This window comes from Pseudorca crassidens, chromosome 3, assembly GCF_039906515.1.
Source record: "Pseudorca crassidens isolate mPseCra1 chromosome 3, mPseCra1.hap1, whole genome shotgun sequence".
In the NCBI taxonomy this organism is placed as follows: Eukaryota; Metazoa; Chordata; class Mammalia; order Artiodactyla; family Delphinidae; genus Pseudorca; species Pseudorca crassidens.
In genome coordinates, this window is record NC_090298.1 from 164,882,280 (window position 1) to 164,903,627 (window position 21,348).

Here is a 21,348-nt window from a genome sequence, read left to right on the forward strand (position 1 = left end):
TTTCCTGAGGCTCTAGTCCTGCGTGTCTGTGTCATACTCAATGCCACGGTGGGGACGCCCGAGGGAGGATTTCAGCAACTACTCACTCCCTTAATGGAAAACTGCCCAGGCCAGGGACCAGAAAGTTCCATCACCTCCAGCCTCTCCCAGGCACTTCCTCTGCTCAGGGACACCTGAGTCCTGCCCACCCTCCCTTCACAGCACCCTCTGCCACCTCCCGGCCCCTCCCACAGGCCCAGCCATTCGAGCTCATTTGTCCCATTTGCCACGCGGCTGAGCATGGAGTCAGTCAATCAACCAATTATCGACCGCCTGCCTGCAGGCCCCGGACGCTTCCTGTGCGGTCCGCTCAGCTTTCGCCCCCAGAGGCATTTTGGAACCTTCCCAAGACAAAAGGCGGAAGGAAGGAAGGAAGTGCCACCCTGTGGACAGAGAAGAGATAACAGTCCCTGCGGCTCCTGGCACTTCTCTCCACCACCACGCGGGCCACCCGTGGAGCCCAGGAGGTAGGGATCAGCATCGGCCCCGTTTTCAGTTGGGGAAACTGAGACTCTGATGGGTCCCAGGTCACCCAGCTCAACCCAGGCCGCCTGGCCCAGTCTGCGCTCTTTCCCACCTGCTGCCCTGACACTCTGGGTCCCCTGCCCCTGGGCCCATTCCTGCAGGGAACCCAGTTTCCCAGGTCCTGCTGGGTTCAGCCCATGGGGGCGCTGGCAGGAGGGGGGCCCGGAGGAGGGGAGAGGACGGAGTCTCTCTCGTCTCTCTCTGCCGTGGAGGGGTCTCCTCCCAGGCTCCCACAGCTCCTGGGCTCCAGTAATGCCACCCCTTCTTCTGCTGTTATTTCTAGATGCCTCATTGTCCCCATTTGTGGTTTTTTTGGCTGCGCCTTGCGGCATTTGGGATCTTAGTTCCCCGGCCAGGAATCAAACCTGTGCCCCATGCAGTGGAAGCGTGGAGCCCTAACCACTGGACCACGAGGGAATTCCCTGGGTTTTTGGTTTTGTTTTAATAAATTTATGTTTGGCTGCGTTGGGTCTTGGTTGCTGCCCCCAGGCTTTCTGTAGTTGGGGAGAGCGGGGGCTACTCTTTGTTGCGTTGCGTGGTCTCCTTATTGAGTGGCTTCTGTTGTTGCGGTGCACAGGCTTTAGGTGCACGGGCTTCAGTAGTTGTGGCTTGCGGGCTCAGTAGTTGTGGCTTGCGGGCTCTAGAGTGCAGGCTCTGTTGTTGCGGTGCACAGGCTTTAGGTGCACGGGCTTCAGTAGTTGTGGCTTGCGGGCTCAGTAGTTGTGGCTTGCGGGCTCTAGAGTGCAGGCTCAGTAGTTGTGGCGCACGGGCTTAATTGCTCCGCGGCATGTGGGATCTTCCCGGACCAGGGCTCGAACCCGTGTCCCCTGCATTGGAAGGCGGATTCTTAGCCACCGCGCCACCAGGGAAGCCCCCTGGTCTTTTAAAAAAAGTATTATTTAGCATTATTTTCAGTTGTGCTCCAATACACATAACGTAAACTTTACCATCTTATCCAAGTTTAAGTGTGTAGTTCATCGGCCTTAAGCACATTCACATTGTTGTGCAACCAGCACCACCAGCCATCCAGCTCTTTGGTCTTGCAAAACTGAAAGCCTATAGCGATTAAACACCAACTCCCCAGACTCTTCGTCCAGCCCCAGGCACCCACCGTCCTACTTTCTGTCTCTAGGAATTTGACTACACTAGGGACTTCATATAAGTGGAGCCATACAGTAGTTACCTTTTTATAACTGGCTGATTTCCCTTTAGCACAATGTCCTCGAGAGTCATCCATGTTGGAGCATGTGTCAGAATATTCTTGCTTTTTCAGGCTGAATAATATTCCATTGTATATATACACATTTTATTTATCTGTTCACCTGCAGATGGACACTTGGGTTGTTTCCACCTTTTGGCTTTTGTGAAAAATGCTAAGAACATGGGTGTGCAAATATCTGTTTAAGTCCCTGATTTCAATTCTTCTGTGTATATATACCCAGAAGTAGACTTGCTGGATCACATCATAGTTCTATTTTTATTTTTATTGTTAATTTTTTTGGCCATGCCTCGCGCCTTGCGGGATCTTAGTTCCCCGACCAGAGATCGAACCCATGCCCCCTACAGTGGAAGCGTGGAGTCTTAACCACTGGACCGCCAGAGAAGTCCCAATAGTTCTATTTTTAATTTAAAAAATTTGAGGTCCTATTTTCAATTTTTTGAGGAGCCGCCATACTGTTTTCCCACTGTGCCTTCACCATTTTACATTCCCACCAACAATGTACGAAGGTTCCAGTTTCTCTACACCCTCGCCAACACTTGTTGTCTTCTGTTTTTTGTTTTTCATTACAGCCATCCTAATGGGTGTGAGGTGGCATCTCATTATGATTTGCCCATTTGGTGTGTTATGCTTAGATCCCTGTATTGTTTTTTTCTATCCAGTGACCTGCTGTGTTCCTGACTGTTCCCCAGTTGATGTGCCAGGACTATTTGTGGCTTGACCGTCATGCCCTAAGACAGGGGTCTGAAATGCCCTCAAGGCCCAGACTCAGGTAAAGCTGGGGTGCACAAGAGAATGAGGGTGTAGGGGACTGAGGTGGACTGCAGCCCACGTACCCTGACACCCATGGCTCTGGCCAAATGTTTCCATGATGTAGCCAGATTCACCTGAATTTATGATTATTTGGATTTGTGTTGTGAAATCTCTCAATTTTTTTCCATCTTAGCAACGAATTTAATAGGACTAAATTCAGGAGAATCCTTCCCCGACACCCCCCAAAATAAAAAAAGCCTCCTGCCACTCAGTTCCTTTTTAATATTCTTCCAGAATAATCTTGTAAAATATAATTTTTTCTATCTGTTTCCTCTTCTAAAACGTCATCTCCTTGAGGGCACAGACTCTTTTTTTATATATATATAACTTTTTTTTTTCTTGGCCGTGCCACACGGCATATGGGATCTTAGCTCTCCCTGACCAGGGATCAAACCCCCGCCCCTTGCATTGGAAGCATGGAGTCTTAACCACTGGACCCTCCAGGGAAGTCCCAAGGGCACGGACTCTTATTCACTGCAGTGTCCCACACGCCTAGAACAGGACCTGGCACGCAACAGGTGCCCGTTGTTCATTGAATGAACAAGCAGGAAATTTAGCAAAACCCCAACTCAGGGAAGCACCCAGCAGAGCTGCTCCCCAGCTGAGCACAATATCCCCAAGAGCCTGCAGCCTGCTGGAGATCTGGGGAGATGTTCCCTTTCCAGATCCTTCTCCCGGGGGGTCTAGTCCCTCAACAGATGGAGGGAGCCAGAGAACAGAGGAAGAAAGCACTTCTGGTTTAGCCAAATACTTTAAGAAATTTAATCGATCACAGTAAGACATTCAGGCTATAAAAACATTCTATACAGTGGTTTAAAAAGCGATACCCATCCCGGAAAAGCAACCCATATATACAACACAGACCTGATTCTCCTGAAGAGCGTTGCGCGCAGCACGCGCGAATAATCTTTTTGTACAGAAAGACGAGGCGTCTCAGAGACAGTTTCCCCCAATGCAGCAACCAGGGTTTGCAAAAATAAATAGATCTTTTTTTTATATACATATAAGTGATAAATGTTTCAACAAATATACAAAGTGCAAACATAACAAAAAGCTCCCATTGTCTGCCCGGGGATCTATTTACATGCTTCAGAAAGAGAAAAGGCATTCACAGCCTCCTGCAGGGCCGCCATGTTCTGTGGTTGTACAGCAGACAGTCCCCTCAGAGAGTCTCCGTGGGAGGCACCCCCCCCACCCCCACTCTGTGGTAACAAATGGGATACGTGTGTCAATTTCAGAAAGCATTCTTGTTTCATAAGTCCCGCGAAATGCTCGAGGCCAGGAGCATATCCTACAGGGCAGACCTGCCATGCACGTTTCAGATGGACCCCCCCGCCAACCATGACCAGCTTATTGGGGAAATGAACGGCTCGGGGGGCATCTGCACAGAAGTGGAAACACTAGCCAGATAGTCTCAATCTTGATCTTGGCTTTGAAGTTGTGATCAGGCCGACCCTTTCCTCCTCACGCACGTCTCCCTATGTGCTGGGAGAGGGGCCAGGTCCGCACCATCACCGACCTGGACTCTCTCCAGCCAGAACAGAACCAGAACGGAAAGCAGTGCAAAATAATAATAGACTGTCGACTTTACACAGTGTACAACTAAACTGAAAAAGTGCAAGGGGCAGGGCTGGGGTCCAGACACCCACACCCAGACAGAGGGACACAGTTAGAGGTCGGAGCCACCTATCTTCACGCACAAGGCAATGGGGTCTCAGGCACTTAATACATATTAAGGGTGACAGGTGGCTCAGGTTTTCCCTGGGGATGGCCGGATTTTGGTGAATGAATAGGGCTCAGCGGGTGCCACCCCCAGAAGGCTGGATCCAGCCATCACCAGGGGCCCTTCCCCAGCATAAGGGGAGGGCAAACCCAGCTTGGAAAACCCTAGTTTGATCCTAACCTGTGGGTGGCAGAGCAAAGGCCAACACTGGCCATCCCATCAGCTCGGCAGGCAGAGGTAAACACGTCCAGTCCTGAGTGTGAGGGTCGAGCTGGAGGGCACGTGAAGCAGCAGCTACCCGGGCCCCTGTTGGTAGCAACTGCTCTGGTGCGTTCAAAGCCACTAGCTTTCCCGCTCCGTGTCCCTCCGTCCATCATTCCCTTGGGGGAAGAGCACGTCAAGGAGGAGAGAAGCTCAGAAACATCCCCCAGCTCGTCCGCCTTCCTCCTCTTTTCTTTTAAGCGTAAAGAAAGAAAGAAAAAATGCAACCCAAACCCGATCCGTGGGCGCTGTCGGAAGCCTGTTCTGCCTCCCAAACAAATAAATATATAAAACAAAGCTTTGGCAGACAAGGCAGACAGGCTCCGGGGCTGCAACCACCAGCACTGCTTTTGGCGCCCGAGGTCTCAGGAAGGGTTTGAGGCAGGTCAAGGGTCCGGGGAGAAAGTGTTCTTCCTGCCAGCGACTGACCAGCGGCAGGTTCCGGGAAGGGACGGGACTCAAGGCAGCAGCTCACGCCACGTCATCCTCTAGGCTGACCATCTGTCTCTGTCAACAAAACGGTAAACGCCGGAAACCATCAGTCCAACATACAGTAAACATGGCTAGAGGCCACCTACGCCTCACTCTCTCCTGGCCCCTCCAGCCAACCAGCCCCCACGCATTGCCCGCTGGACCCACACAGTGGCTTCCCCCGGGGTCTCGGAGCTCCGCTACTTGGTCCCAGCCTGCTCCCTCACAGCCACCAGGGAGCGCCGTGACCACCCAAGTCTGATCGTGTGGCTCCGTGGCTCCCACCTCATTCCGAGGGTGCTGCTCCATCTGCCCTGTCCCCTCCCACCCTCCCCCACTCTCTCCATTCCGGTCACACTGGTGGCCTCCTTGCTCCTCAAACACACCAGGCAGGGTTCCGCCACAGGGCCTTTGCACAGGTGGTGCCTTCTGCACACCATACACTCCCTGCTCAGAGAAGCCTTCCTGCCCACCTAAAGTTGCATCCCCTCCCTCCCAGACCCACAAACCACTCTCCGTCCCCCTTCTGGCTTTCACCCTCGGACCTACGATCCTTTTGCTTATCCTCTGGCCCCGTCCCCACACCATGAGAATGTCTGCTCTCCGGGGAGGACCTGGCCCTGAGGAGGCATGACAGACACACAGACGGACACACGGGCACCAGCGAGGTCCCAAGTGGCGCGGCTCACCGATGGGTAGGTGTAGCCATCCTGGCTGCGGCAGATGTGGACCTCGTCCTCCGTGGTCTTCTGGTACACAGGGTTGTCAAAGTTGATGCTGTTGATGCTCTTAAGCCGCCAGTTCTTCCAGAGGAGGAAGGTCCCGAAGCACAGGAGGATGAGCAGCGCTGCAGGGAGAGGGGAGAGATGTTGCCTTCAGCTGTCAGGCCCTTTCAACTTGTAAAGGGTTTTATTCTGCATTTAAAGCAGTACTTGCCCGTTGTAAAAAAAAAAAAAAAAAAAATCTATCTATGAGCATAACAAATCTCTAGCTTGAAGACCACTGTGACTGCCTCACCCTCTTTCTTTTTTGTTTTTTTTTTTTTGCGGTACGCAGGCCTCTCACTGTGTGGCCTCTCCCGTTGCGGAGCACAGGCTCCGGACGCGCAGGCTCAGCGACCATGGCTCACCGGGCGCAGCCGCTCCGGCATGTGGGATCTTCCCGGACCGGGGCACGAACCCGTGTCCCCTGCATCGGCAGGCGGACTCTCAACCACTGCGCCACCAGGGAAGCCCTGCCTCACCCTCTGAATACCCAACTATTTTCAATTCTTCCAGTTTGTTTCTGTGATTAGTCACATGGGAGCCACCGCTTTTTCAGAAATAGGACTGTTCTCTACATACAGGGCCACAGTGTACTCTGGTTCTGTTTGAACTTGGGTGGGGCTGGATCCCTCTTTGCATCCTTTATGGTGGGCCTTGGGGTGGCACTTCCTGTCCCCTCCCTACCCCCTCCCCCAGATCCAGGGAACAGCCAAGGGCTCACCTGGCCCAGGTCTGAAAAATATTCTGGTTCAGAGGGTGGGAGAGGCTCAGGCTCTGCTGGGCCCCCGGCAGCCCCAAGGAAGGTAAGGGGCCCAGCCGCCAACCCACAGCGCACAGCTGTTGGGCACTTAGATCTCTCATCTCTGTGAAGGGACACCTTGAAAGGACTTTTTTCGAAAAGGAAAAATGGGTGTGATGCTGACCAAGCCATGATTAATGGGTGACGGGGGGGAAAGCAGAAATCTCCAAACTGCCCCCTGCAAGAGAACCTCTCACCAGGAGGCGCCCCTGCTGGTTGCCCTCCCATCCCTTGGGTGTTGGTGAGGCCGCCCATACTCACACCGGGGACCCTGGCCCAGCCCCACTTCCCCCATGTGACACATCGACTGCCCCACTCTGCTCACCGTCAGCTCCGAGGCGGGGTGGGGGGTGGGGGGAGGAATGTTTGTTTCTTTCAGGGCTGGGTCCCCAGTGCCCGGAAGCAATCTTGGTATACAATAGGCACTCAACTATATTTGTTAAGTAAATGAAGCTAGGAAGGGGGGCCCAGTGATGAACAGGATGCGCAGCAGGGCTACCCCATTCCTGGAGGAAAGGTGGACCAGACTGGCTTACTGGGCACGGAGATCATTTTGTAGGAACCCGGGAACCAGGGGAGGACCGGCCACAGGCTTACCGATTGGGAGGACGATGTACAGAGCACCCACGCCCTGGGGCCTCTCCGCATCCGCTCGGCCGGCAACATCACCCAGGACTGCGAGGGAGAAGGGAGAAAGTGAGGCCCAGTTCCCCAGTGAGAGGCGGGAAAACACAGCAGGTGTATGATGACAACCCGCAAAGGAAAATGCCTGACATTTCTCTGTGTCCTCAAACATTCAAAGGAATTTGAAGCATCTCCCAGGTGTGAGAGGAGCCGGGCTGGCTTCCTCCAGGGCCTCGCTTGTTAGCAATCGGGGTTATGGGATTTGGGGCAAATTTAAGAGGGTCCTTTCGCCTCACATTACAAGGCACTGGGGAAGGGACTGCTGGTCCCTGAGACCAACGCCTACAGATACATTCCCAGTGGCTGGCGAGGTCACTGGTGGAATTTTTCAACCTGCTTCTGCATTTGATGACAAGGAGCCTTTTCTGGATGGGGCCGGGGCCAACTTCTGTCCCCGTAATACTCAGCAATCCCAGTGCCTGGGTTGCATCGCACCAAAGCCCCATAGTCCTGCGCCAGCTGTCCCCACCTAATAAGAAATATTAGAAGCGGGGGGAACCTCATTATATAACCATGCCCGTGCACCTGGGCCGGACAATGTGAGGGGCCGTGCACATGAAAGTTTAAAGGCCTACAAACAGGCCAGTGAGCTGGGAAGACTGCACAAGCCACATCCAAGCCACACATAGGCCGGTGAACAGTGATGACCGTCTCCGGTTGTGTTCAAATCCCTCTGGGTTTTAATTCAATCCGCTGTCGCACGTGTTGTGGACAGAGTACATGCAGTTTTACACTTACGCATATTTAAGAAACCTTGTCACAAAAATAATTTTGGGCAGCAGCATCGGTGTCCTTGAAAAATTTTTCCCTTAAAAGGGCTCCTTTGCCAAATTCGAGAAGCCCTCGACGGGCCCATCTGTGAAACGGTTTTTTAAGCAGTGGTCCTTCAAGTGAGAAGGGTTCTGGGCCTCCCTCAACCATATAGTTCCTGTTTTATCTCCTTTATGGTTGAACAAAGGATTCAGCTATTCTGAGGGGAAAAAAAAAAAAAAAAAAAAGTCTGAAACTTGCTGATGTGCCTTTTTTTTTTTCTCCTGGCCAGAAAAGTCTGAGCTCCGTTTCCGGGCTGCTCAAAAACGGGGTCGGGCGCCCTCTGCTGGACAAAGCAGCAAATGGTGGGCTCCAATTCACTGAGAGCCCAGCTCTCACCTCCTCCAGCTGGGGAGGTAGATCATGACCTTGAGGGTGGGCTAAGATGAGGAGAGAGAGGGACTCGTCCCAGGCACTAAATTTAAAGGGGTCCCCCCAAAACTCAGTAAACCAGTAATATTATAATGCATTGTTTTTTTGTTTTTCTCCTGTTTTGGCCACACCGTGCAGCATGTGGGATCTTAGATCTCCGCCAGGGAAGTCCCTGCATTGTTTTTAAAAATCAAAATTAATGCCAACAGGAATTCCCTAGCGGCCCAATGGTCAGGATTCCACGCTCTCACTGCTGAGGGCTCAGGTTCAATCCCTGGTCAAGGAACTAAGATTCCACAAGTCACGCAGCACGGCCAAGAAAAAAGAAAAGAAAAGAAAAGAAAAATTAATGCCGATACCTCATGGTGACCAAAATAGCAAAACTTTTAGGAAAACAGGATCTGACTATACACTTTGCAAGATCCTGCCTCACTGAGACACTGGCTCCGAGCAAACTATTTACTAGAACAGGTGGCTGACCCCACATGCCATAGTTTGAGGATTCAATTTTTTTAAAAAAATACTGCATTAAAATATTACTTGAATCTTGAGTATTTTGGTGCCCCCTTTATTTATTTATTTTTAAAAAATATTTATTTATTTATTTGGCTGTTCCGGGTCTTAGTTGCGGCACATGGGATGTTCGTTGCCATATGCAGGATCTTTTAGTTGCAGCATGCAAAATCTTTAGTTGTGGCATGCAGGGGTGGGTCTTTCTTTAGTTGTGGCCTGCGGGGGTCTTTAGTTGAGGCATGCGAACTTAGTTGTGGGATGCAGGATCTAGTTCCCTGACCAGGGATCAAACCCAGGCCCCCTGCATTGGGAGCTCAGAGTCTTACACACTGGACCACCAGGGAAGTCCCTGGTGCCCTCTTTAGATGCTGCCCCAGGGAGTGCCTGACCTGCCTCATGCTAGTCCTGGCCCTGTTGGGCAGACACCTGAAAAAGCCCATGTGATCCCCACTATTCCAGGAAGGTGGGTGGGCACTGTTATTAGCTCCATTTTATAGGTAGGGAAACTGAGGCTTCCACCATGCCAGAGACAGTGAGAAAAGGAGCCAAGACTAAATCCACTCTGTCTCTTCACCAACATGGTCATATCAATGAACCGGGGCCAGGGTGACCCCAGCCTTTACCTTGTTGGGACATCGTCACTGACTCTGCCGTGGTGAGCTCAGGACTGGCTGTGCGCTTCGGACCCACGGTTGTCGAGTTGACTGTGGAGGGCCTCCAGGTGGTCACTGCAGGTTCAGTCTCTGAAAGAATAAACAGTTCCTGAGTGCCCTGCAGCTTGAGCCCCACTGATAGCTGCGCTGCTGCTGACAACGGATAGGAAGCAAGTGCCATGGGCCACAAAGAAATAACTGAAGATAAACGCACTGAAAATACAAACCCACCAATATCTATGTTATTATATTACACGTTGTTTTTCAAAAGGAAGATTCCTAAGTGTTACAGACACACTGGCCCCAAATGGAGACTTTCTCTGAGGATGAGGAGAATCAAAAGGGGGCCACCTTCTCCCTCAGTGTCTGCAACTAAAATCAGTCCCGGGCTTCCCTGGTGGCGCAGGCAGTCATTAAGAGTCCACCTGCCAACGCAGGGGACACGGGTTAGAGCCCTGGTACGGGAAGATCCCACATGCCGCAGAGCAACTAAGCCCGTGCGCCACAAATGCTGAAGCCCGCGCGCCTGGAGCCCATGCTCCGCAACAAGAGAAGCCACTGCAATGAGAAGCCCGCGCACCGCAATAAAGAGTAGCCCCTGCTCGCCGCAACTAGAGAAAGCCCGCGTGCAACAGCAGAGACCCAACGCAACCAAAAATAAACAAAATAAGTAAATTTATAATAAATAAATAAAATAAAACCAGTCCCTCCCCCACCCAAGAGGTCTGGGAAAGAGAGAACTAGACCCTACAGGTGAACTGAGTCCATCTCCCTGCCAGGCACAGTGCTGATGCGCCCAGCATTTGAGAAAGGCCTTACAAGGGCCTCCTGGGGCCTCACTCTCCCATTTGATGGATGAGTAAAGTGAGGGTCAGGAAGGTCCGGCTGCTGGGCTGCCCTGCAAGGGTGGCAGGAGGCAGACTGGTGCCCCCACCTGCAAGGCAGCTTCTCATGTCCTCGGCCAGCCGCGTGCCGTCGGGGCAGGCACAGGTGAACCTGGGCGAGCGGGGGTTGATCTGCGGGGCTGGCAGACACAGGTACTGGCAGCCACCGTTGTGGAGGGCAGTCCTCTCACACCAGTTCACCCCTGTGGCGGAAAAGGCAGGGAGGCAGGGTGAGAACGAGGTCAGAAAATTTCTAGAAAATTCCAGAGCGCCGGCAGGGACGTGGAGGTGGGGGTGGCCATCCCATCTTTACCTCTCGGCTGCGTGAGGTTGTGGAAAAGGACGATGTCCTCTGGAGAAAGCAGGTTTTCTGCCATCAAATTAATGTCCGAGCCTGTGAGGCGGTTGGCACTGAAAATGGCTTCATTGACAATATCCGTCCAAAATACTTTATCCTACATGGGAGTTAAGGAAGATGACAGATCCCATCAACCATGGGGCTGGGACACAGACCACTGTCTCCACACCCCTTGAAGTTACTGGGGTTCTCTGGGGAACAAGCAGTGCTGGGTGGTAGCATCATTTCTTTTTTCTTTTTCTTAAAAAAATTTTTAATTGTGGGGACTTCCCTGGCAGTCCAGTGGTTAAGACTGCACGCTTCCAGTGCAGGGGACGTGGGTTCGATCCCTGATCAGGGAACTAAGATCTCACATGCCAAGCAGCGTGGCAAAAAAATAAAAATAAAAATAAAAAATAATAATAATTGTGTAAAATACACATTATGTAAAATTTACCATCTTAACCATTTTTAAGTGTCCAGTTCTTTGGCATTAAGTATATTCACATTGTTGTGTCCACCATCCATCTCTAAAACTTTTTCATCTTCCCAAATTAAAACTCTGTCCCCATGAAACACTCACTCCCCATACCCCTCCCCCAGCCCCTGGCGCCCACCATTCTACTTTCTGTCTCTATGAATCTGACTCCTCTAGGGACTCAGATGAGTGGAATCACACAGTATTTGTCTTTTTGTGCCTGGCTTATTTCACTGAGCATAATGTCCCCAAGGTTCATCCATGTTATAGCAGGTGTCAAAATCTCCTTCCTTCTTAAGGCTGAATAATATGTCATTAGATGGATGGACCGCATTGTGTTTATCCAGTCATCCACTGATGGACACTTGGGTTGCTTCCAACTCTTGGCTTTTGTGGATCGTGCTGCTTGAACGTGGGTTTACGAATACAGTTGACACTTGAACAACATGCATTTGAACTGCGTGGATTTTTTTCAGTAGTAAATACACGATTCCCAGCTGGTTGAATCCACGGTTGTGGAACTACAGATACCAAAAAACCCTGGATACGGAGGACCGACTCTAAACTATACTCAGATTTTCGACTGTGTGAAGGGTCAGTGCCCCAAACCCCACGTTGTTCAAGGGTCAACTGTACAGCAACATTCTTTAGAGCAGAGTTTCCCCACTGGGATGCTATTTAGGGCCACATAAGCCTTCCTGATGGGCACCCCCATTCTCTTGCAGGGTGTTGAGCAGCATCCTTTTGTTTTGGCCTTGACTCACGGCTTGCAGGGATCTTAGTTCCCCGTCAAGGGATGGAAGCCGGGTCCCCTGCAGTGGAAGTGCTAATTCCTAACCACTGGACTGCCAGGGAAAGCCCTAATTCCTGGTCTAAGACCTCTTCATGGTCACCAGCAGTTTTCTGACCTAGTCTGGGCTTGAATGACTACACGATGTGTGTGGACCTGTTAGCAGGAGCGCTCGCGCCTTGTATGTAAGTGATGCTCAGTCAGCAGCACTTGACCGTGAATTCCCGCAAGCACGGAAGCAGCGACCGCTTGCCCCCAGCACCCACCTCAAAGATGGCCAAGGAGAAGGGGTGCGCCAGCTTCTTCTTGTCCTCCAGGATGGTCTTCCGGTTGCCCCCGGTGACATCAATGCTGGAGATGGAGTGCAGCTTGGAGTCGACCCAGTACAGGCGGCCGCTGGAAAGATCTAGAATCCAAGATGGGGGTGGGGGGGGACAAGGAGTGGTCACACGTGATGCGGGGGGCGGTGCTTGGGGCTTGGGCACGCTGCTCCCCACAGGAGGGAGACCCCCAAGGACCCAGCAGAGATGCGCCCAGGAAAGCAGTTCAGACCCTGCCCCCATCCCCACCCCCATGTGTGAGCCTGAACCGCATGCAGGTATGTGGGGGAATGGGAGCTGAGTTTCAGGTTATAAAATCTCAGGGAGGCCCGTGGCCATTTCCTCTCTTCCAGACTGTGCCTGACCCCACAGGACCACTGTGCTCCCAACATACCCAGGGTGATGCCATTGGGCCACTGGATGTCCTCCGTCACCAGCGAGTAAACGTCCACGCCATTCAGGCCCCCCTTCTTGATCTTAGCGGGGGTTCCCCAGTCTGTCCAATACATGAAGCTGGTGGGACAGCGGGAAGGACAGACAGGAGGACATCAGGGAGGGAGGCTCTGCCTACCCAGAAGAGCTGCTTGCCCCTGAAGCAGCCAGGCCAGGACTCCCAGTTGGTTCTGGGGAGACCCTGGATGGGTTCTTTCTGCTTCCCTGACCTTGCTGCCCTCAAGGCCCACACCTGGTGAGACCTGGCAGGATTTGGAGGACGTTTGAGAACAAAGGGAGGTTTTCATTCCAATGTTGGGACTGAGGCCCTGGAATCTGCACCCTGAACACTGCTTTCTAAGGGTTTTTTATAAATTTGGGAGGGGGTAATTTTTTGGCTTTTTAAATACAAATATATATATATATATATATATATATATATATATATATACACACACACACACACACCCCTACATATACATACATGTATATATACACACACACACAAAGAGAGATTTTTTTAAATTGTGGTAAAACACACATAACATAAAATTTAGCATTTAACCATTTTTAAGTATACAATTCAATGGCATTAAGTACATTCACACTGCTGTGCAGCCATCACCAACATCCATCTCTAGAACTTTCTTTTCTCCCCAAACTGAAACTCTGTCCCCATTAAACACTGACTCCCCATCCCCCTCCCCCAGCCCCTGACACCCACTCTCCTACTTTCCGTCTCTATGGATCTGACTCCTCTAGGGACTTCGCATAACTGGAATCATACAGTATTTATCCTTTTGTGACTGGCTTATTTCACTAAGCATAATGTCCTTAAGGTTCATCCATGTTGTAGCAGGTGTCAGATTTCCTTTTTAAGGCTGAATGAAGTTTCGCTGTATGCATATGCCACACTTCGTTTATCTAATCCTCTGCAGATGGACACTTGGCTACTGTGAATCATGCTGCTAAGAACACGGGTGTACAAACATCTGTTTCTGTCCCTACTTTCAATTCTTTTGGATCCATACTTACAAGTGGATCTCCAAGGGCTTTTATTTTCTTTCTTTCTTTCTTTTTTAAATCTTAATTTATCTTATTTTATTTATTTTTGCCATATCCTGCAGCATGCAGGATCCCCGACCAGGGATTGAACCTGTGCCCCCTGCAGTGGCAGCTCGGAGTCTTAACCACTGGACCTCCAGGGAAGTCGCTCCAAAGGCTTTTAAACATCTGAAGAGATGCTCAGGCTAACTCACAAGTGACCTAATACAAATTAAAACTACCCTGGAATACACCCTCCCCATCATGATTACAAAGATGGAAAACCCTTTGGTGAGAGTGTGGGGAAACGGGTCCTAGGGTGCGCCTCTGGCGGGAGGGTCAGTATCACAATGTTTGCTTGGAAGGACAATTTGAGGCTATGTCCATGTAAGTACCCTCAGACCTATTTGTAATCCAAATTCTAGAATGTTATCCTGCAGATAAACTGCAGCGACTCACCTTCAAAGGCATTCAAAGGTATTCATGGCTACTTTGTATGAGGCAGGGGGTAAAAACCTAAATTTCCAGGGGCTGGAGAGCAGTTTAAATAAATCATGGCCCATCGGGTTGGCAGGGAAGGAAACCCATAGGCCAAATGAAAGAGCCAGGTCGGGCAAAGAGTTTCATGCTATTGGGGGTGGGGAGAAGAAACACAAAAGCAGAGCACTTGGGGACTCCCTGGCGGTCCAGTGGTTAAGACTCTGAGCTTCCAGGCACGGGTTTGACCCCTGGTTGAGGGAACTACGATCCTACAAGCCATGCAGCGAGGCAATCAATCAATCAATAGCAGAGCACACAACACGCATCTAAGTGGAGCGTGTGGGACTTCCCTGGTGGTCCAATGGGTAAAACTCCCCACTCCCAATGCAGGGGACCCGGGTTCAGTCCCTGGTCGGGGAACTTAGATCCCACATGCATGCTGCAACTAAGAAGTCCGCATGCTGCAACTAAGACCTGGCGCAGCCAAATAAATAAATATTTTAAAATAAATAATGATAAGTGGAGTGTGTCGGGGAGGGTGTCTCTCTCTGCTGGCAGTAGGGTGGACCGGGTGACCCTCCACCAAATGAGAGCATTAGTCTTGATTGATGAGGACCTGACATGCCCACCTTCACCCCAAGGGGGGTCTGTCCGTTCTGAGCCACGGACACCATGCAAGGACAGCCAAGTGCGCCTTTGCCAACATTTTCTCCCTGAGGCCCAATGCTCCCTTTTCTCCAGTTATTGCAGCCAGAACATCCTGCCCATCCTGGGGTTGTGAAATGCCACACATGATGTACCGGGGCAGCTGGTGTGTGCTGCAGGTGCAGGGTACGTGTGACAGAGGACAGAGGCTTTCCGCCAGGGGACACGGGTCCCTGGGGACACTGGAGCTGCTGAGTCAGCCACGGGGCCTGCGGACCCCGAGGAGGGTGATCCACGGGCGGTGATCTGTCAGTCGGCTAACATTGTCCCAGAGCGTTTTTAAACATCTCTGCAATCCCGTCTCAGTGTAGGATACTCTGCCGTATAATACACTGGAATTTAAATTTCTAACTTCTAACAAGTGTTCATTTCTAATATAAATTTTTTTTTTTTGCTGCAGCTCCTGGCACTGGGATCTTAGTTCCCCTACCAGGGATTGAACCCACGGCCCCTGCAGTGGAAGCATGGAATCCCAACCACTGGACCGCCTGGAAGTCCCTCTAATATCAATTTAAATCAGTATTTTATCTCTGATTTTGGATTCTATTCCATAGGGCAGGGCTTTTCAGGGTCTGATTCCACCTCAGGTGACACAGAAGACATGGTGGGGCATCGACCCCCAGGGCCCCCATAGGATGGGTGGGGAGGCCCACATTCTGGGCCTTGTTTTTTTTTTTTTTTTTTTTTTTGCGGTACGCGGGCCTCTCACTGTTGTGGCCTCTACCGTTGCAGAGCACAGGCTCTGGACGCGCAGGCTCAGCGGCCATGGCTCACGGGCCCAGCCGCTCCGCGGCATGTGGGATCCTCCCGGACCGGGGCACGAACCTGTGTCCCCTGCATCGGCAGGCGGACTCCCAACCACTGCGCCACCGGGGAAGCCCTGGGCCTTGTTCTTTTCTGACATCGAGAGCATCCCGGGGTTCGGGACAGCCCGCATCCAACTCAGTCTGGTCTACCTCAGCACAAACCTCCCCCCACCTGGAGCCCTAATCGGTTCATGAACCCCACCCGTGTTCTTTGTGCCCCCAGCCCTGGGAATACCCACCCGTGGATGGGATCCACCACAATGGCCCGTGGCTTGGAGCCTTTCTCTTGGAAGAGCGTCTTCCTCTTCACACCCTTGGTGTCAGCCACTGAGACGGTGCCCAGGATGGAGTCAGTCCAGTATATGTTGCTGTGGATCCAATCCACTGCCAGCCCATCGGGGGCCTGGAGATCCTCGCTGATGACAGTGTCGTAGGAAGAGAAGCTGGAGGCTCTGTTGATCTGGGCGCTGAGGGGAGAGGAGGAGAGTGTCAGCTCCAGGGGCCCTCAGTCCACTCAGGGACTGGGGCTGCACGGGGCGGGGCCCAGGCTCACCTGTAGATCTTCCTCTGGGACAGGTCGGACCAGTAGATTCTGTTGCTGGCCACCTCCGTGTCCAGGGCGACCACGTTCTTCAGGTTGGGAATGACGCTGGCGTACTCGCTGCGGTCCAGAGTCATCTTCCTCACTTCGTGGCGGTTGGTGAAGAAGAGGTAGGCGATGGTGCCTGGGGAGCCAGGAAGGGGAGTTCAGGAGAGTGAAAGGGACCCTGGCCTCCACTGTCACCCTGCAGGGTCTGACTGAATCAGGGGAGACACCAGGATGCCTGCCTGGGGTATTAACAAAGTGGTTCTGATGTGGATCGGGGAGGACATGGTAAATGACTCACTTCAAATGCAAACTAACCAGCCCACACCCCGCCACATCCTTTACTGGGGTCTCACACTCTTGCCCACTATCCACCTTCCCTAGTCACCCCAGGGACAGGTGCCAGACAACAAGGGCCAGCGTCTATTCCCCAGAGACCACTGAAATTATTCAAACTCGCCTGTTCCTTCCCACAGAAACCACAATAAAGGCTCTCCCACAACCCCGGTTTGGTCTGTTGGCCTCACCATAGCTGAATAATAGTAAAACCTACATTTGAAAACATCTGGGCCCCAGCATTTTACATTGAAGAACGTAAGATGAAGAAATGATAACGGCAAATGTAAACAAAGTGATTCCTAATGTCAGGGAATTCTGCTTAGTGCTTTTCCTACGTTTTTCTCTCATTGACCCTCACCCTCCTAACAGGCAGCAGCTGTTGTCAGCTCCCTGTACAGATAAGGGAATTAAGGCTCAGAGAGAAGTGACTTGCCCAAGGTCACACAGCTAGTGGGTGGTAGAGCTGGGATTCGAACCTGGGTCACTTTGACTCTGGGGGCTGTGCTATAACCATGACATCAATATCCACCAACACACCGAGCCTTCTACAACTGACCCCCCTCAGAATATCCCTTCCCATGACACCATTCCAGCTGGGACGGCATCTGTAGGGACCTGCCCCTACAGAATGGGATGAAAATGAAATCTCAAATCCTGGAGGGCTTCACACATGGGGATGTAACAGAGGGAAGCCAGGGAGCTGTCAAAGGGATGATGACTGAGAGGCCCTAGGGGAAACAGCTCTAAAATATTTCTGCAAAACTGGCCCTCATTTGGAATCACACTGCAAGAGCAGAACATGACAGAAGACAAAGGATGTTTGGGTGACCTGTCAACTTCACCAGGACAGCTATGCCTCCAAAACCATGGGATCCCTTGATCTAGGTGATTCTAAGAATTAGTGCATGGTTGCAGTTCTAACCTAAACGTCAGGTAGAAGAAACTCAGTGATTTGTACTATTTTGTTTCATTATGAACAATTATATTTTGGTCTCTTTTCAATGGATTTACTTTTTTTGATATAAGTTCCTTTAGCTGGAGGGGGTGCAGGCTGTTCAGGCCATGGCTTTCCACTTCTTGTGCCCTGAAGCCCCTCATGGGACTGGGGGCTACAAACCATCCCCCACGGGATTGATCTGCATCTTCAGAGAAGCCGGACAGGTGTGGGCAGCTCCCTAGCCCGATTCCTAACTAGGCTGTGGTGTTCACCTACCAAAGGCCTCCGGAGCAGATGGTCTACCCCCGGGTCACTGCAGTCGGTGCAAAGTTCAGATGATAAAATTCCCCACCACGTTCGTTCCCCGTCCCGCCGCCTCCCTGCACTCACCCACGGCCTTGCAGGCCTTGGTGAGGGGCTCCAGCTGGAAGCCCTCCTCACACTGGCACTTGTAGCTGCCCTCGAGGTTCACGCAGAGCTGGCTGCAGGCGTCTGGGTCCTGACACTCGTCGATGTCTGCGGGATGGGACACAGAGAGATTTGGGGCATCTTCCCCATGGGATGCAGATGGAGCCATGGGCTCTGACCAAAGGCCGTGCATCCCAGTGGCAAATGGGGGACAGCTCATCAAATGGGGGATAGCTCATCCCCTCTGGGGAAGACCTCCAGGGCCAGGGACTCTGACCAACAAAATCTTGGAAACAGCCAAGTGTCACCTCTAACAGTGACCCCGACCTCACCATTCACCTCAGGGCACAGCCAGCAGGGCCAAGCTGAGTCAGCTGAGATTTCTTTCTTAATTATTAATCCCCAAAGGCCAGAAGCAAGTCCTCCCTGAGAGCCAAGCCGGCGACAGTTGGCCCGTGTACCTGGCCTCCTACCAGCCCTGTACAGAGGGGACGGTGCCCACGCCCACTTAATGGATGGGAAAACTGAGGCTGAGGGCTTGACCTTCCCCATGTCCAGGGAAAGGGCCGGGGCTCGGGAATCACCTTCACATCTGTGCTTATCCACCAGCTGGAAGCCCTCAGGACACAGGCACTCGTAGCCGATCTTGAGGTCGTTGCAGATGTGGGAGCAGCCGCCCTTGTTGTCCAGACACTCGTTGGTCCCTGTGCCAGGTGGGGGATGGAGACCGGTCACACTCTGGCCTCCAGCCGCCACTCTCCCGCCACCCTGTGCTATTTCGCCGTCATCATTATAATCACCACAATGACTGTGCAGCTGCAGAAGTACCATGACTCCTAAGAGGACTCAGCCACTGTCACATGGGACGCCATGGATGAACCACGAGGATGTTATACTGAGTGAAATAAGCCAGGTATAGAAGGACAAATACTGCACTATTCCACCTCGAGGCCCCTATTGCAGTAAAATTCATAGGGACAGAAGGTAGGATGGTGGGTGCAGAGGCTGGGGGAGGGGGAGGGGGACTTAGTGTTTAACGGGGACAGAGTCTCAGTTCTGCAAGATGAAATAGTTCTGGAGATGGATGGTGGTGATGGTTGCACGACAACGTGAATGTACTTAAAACACTACTGAACTTCACTAAAAGTGGTTACGATGGTAAATTTTTATGTTTTTTTAACTGTAATTACAATTTTTTTAATTATAAAAAATAAAAGCCGGGGCTTCCCTGGTGGCGCAGTGGTTGAAAGTCCGCCTGCCGATGCAGGGGACCCAGGTTCATGCCCCGGTCTGAGAGGATCCCACATGCCGTGGGGCGGCTAGGCCCGTGAGCCATGGCCGCTGAGCATGCGCGTCCGGAGCCTGTGCTCCGCACCAGGAGAGGCCACAGCAGTGAGAGGCCCGTGTATCGCAAAAAAAATAAAAAATAAAAGCCACATACAACTTCCTACAGTTACATATATTAACCCATTTAATCCTCCCTACAACCCTAAAGGCAAGGGAACTACAGCTGGGGAAACTGAGGCATGGCCAGATTAAATGACCTGCCCAAGATCACAGCACTGGACTCGAACCCAGGGCACTCGGCTCCAGAATCTATGCTCTTACCCTCTGTACCAGGCATGGGCCAAAGCCAGCCCTCCACCTGCTCTTACACAGCTAAGTAGGGTTTTTACATTTAAAAACAGTTGAAAAGAAAAATAAGAATCGAAAGCAAAATGGTATTTCGTGAAAAAGTTCTATGAAATTCAAGTTTCTGTATCCATAATAAAAGATTCCTTGGAGCACGGCCCCAAGCATTCATATGCACGTGTATGCATTTGTATGGCTGCTTTTCTGCTACAATGGCCAAGTTGAAGAGCTGTGACACAGACCTTATGGCCTGTAAAGTCCAAAATATGGGTCATAGCACTGCTAAAACTACACGCATTGCATCATTTGATCCCCAGCAGCCCTAGGATGTGGGAGCAGTTACTGTCCCATTTTACAGCTGGGAAAACTAAGGCTTAGAAGCCAATCCACTTATCCCCAGCACCCACCCCCCACCATCTGTCTCACCCCACAGCACTTGTGGGCCTGGGTGGGCCAGCCCCTCGCAGCACCGCAGCACCCACGTCTGGGTCCCACCCCTGCTCTGCCAGCTGCCCGCACCCTGGGGCTCACCGCACTCCTTGAGGGGTTCGTCCGACCAGTCTCGGCAGTCCCTGACTGAGTTGCACACTTTGTCCAGGGAGATGCACTCGCCGCTTTGGCACTTGAACTTGTTGGGTCCCTCACACAGAGTCACTATGAGAGCCACAGAGGAGGATCAGGTGCTTCTGAGCAGCAGGAGCCCACTTAGTGCTTTTTATTAACATGATAGCTTATTCATGCAAGAATAGATGCAAACGTATTTGGTAATAAAACAGAATAATTATTGAACGTCTGTGAAGCCTCCACTCAGCTTAAGAATTAGAATGTCACCAAGAGCAGGGGCTGGGAAACTCTGGCCCACTGCCTGTTGGTTTAAATAAATTTTTATTGGCACACAGCCCTGCCCATTCATTTACATATCATCAGCGGTGGATTTCACGCTATAATAGCAGAGTCCAGTAGTTGTAATTGAGACTATGGCCCACAAAGCTGAAAATACTTACTATCTGGCCTGTACCATTGGGCCCTGACAGAGACTATTATAGTGGTTTTTGCCATCCCATCCCCCTACTCTCTGCTACCCCCAGAGGTAATGATAGTCTTGAATTATGGGTTTACCATTTCCTTATTTTTTCATTAATCATTCTATCAAACATGTATGAATGAACAATATATTGTTGAACTCTGCTTGTTTTTGAGTATGATATAATAACTGTACCCAGTAAATTCCTACAACTTCCTTCTTGCTCCCAACCCCAAGGTTATGAGGTTTGCCTGGGCTGCAGACAAGGGCTGTAGCCTCATTTTCTCAGCTGTATGGTATTCCACTATGTGCCGTTTAAAATTATTTCCATATACCCCTGTTCACAGCAGCACTATTCACAACAGCCAAGGGGTGGAAGCAACCCAAGTATCCATCCACAGATGACTGGATAAACAAAATGTGGTCCATCCATACAATAGAATGTTATTCAGCCTTAAAAAGGGAGGAAATTCTAACACCTGCTACCACATGGATGTACG

General features: G+C 51.4%; 1 protein-coding gene across 3 annotated transcripts in view; it reads right to left on the bottom strand.

Moving 5' to 3' along the window:
- Positions 1-3,334: 3,334 nt before the first annotated feature.
- Positions 3,335-21,348, bottom strand: part of LDLR (low density lipoprotein receptor) — a 36,061-nt gene continuing 18,047 nt past the window's right edge. For 2 of the 3 annotated variants that reach the window (XM_067733707.1, XM_067733709.1), the window contains exons 6-18: positions 20,356-20,478; positions 18,777-18,896; positions 18,175-18,300; positions 16,476-16,647; positions 16,162-16,389; positions 12,850-12,968; positions 12,402-12,541; positions 10,844-10,985; positions 10,545-10,733; positions 9,617-9,736; positions 7,212-7,289; positions 5,741-5,898; positions 3,335-5,087 (exon numbers count right to left, since the gene is read on the bottom strand). In XM_067733707.1, the coding sequence (XP_067589808.1) occupies positions 5,052-5,087; positions 5,741-5,898; positions 7,212-7,289; positions 9,617-9,736; positions 10,545-10,733; positions 10,844-10,985; positions 12,402-12,541; positions 12,850-12,968; positions 16,162-16,389; positions 16,476-16,647; positions 18,175-18,300; positions 18,777-18,896; positions 20,356-20,478 (1,751 nt within the window). In that variant the 3' untranslated portion in view covers positions 3,335-5,051. The remainder of the gene's footprint in view (positions 5,088-5,740; positions 5,899-7,211; positions 7,290-9,616; positions 9,737-10,544; positions 10,734-10,843; positions 10,986-12,401; positions 12,542-12,849; positions 12,969-16,161; positions 16,390-16,475; positions 16,648-18,174; positions 18,301-18,776; positions 18,897-20,355; positions 20,479-21,348) is intronic. The other variant, XM_067733708.1, reaches the window with a different exon arrangement.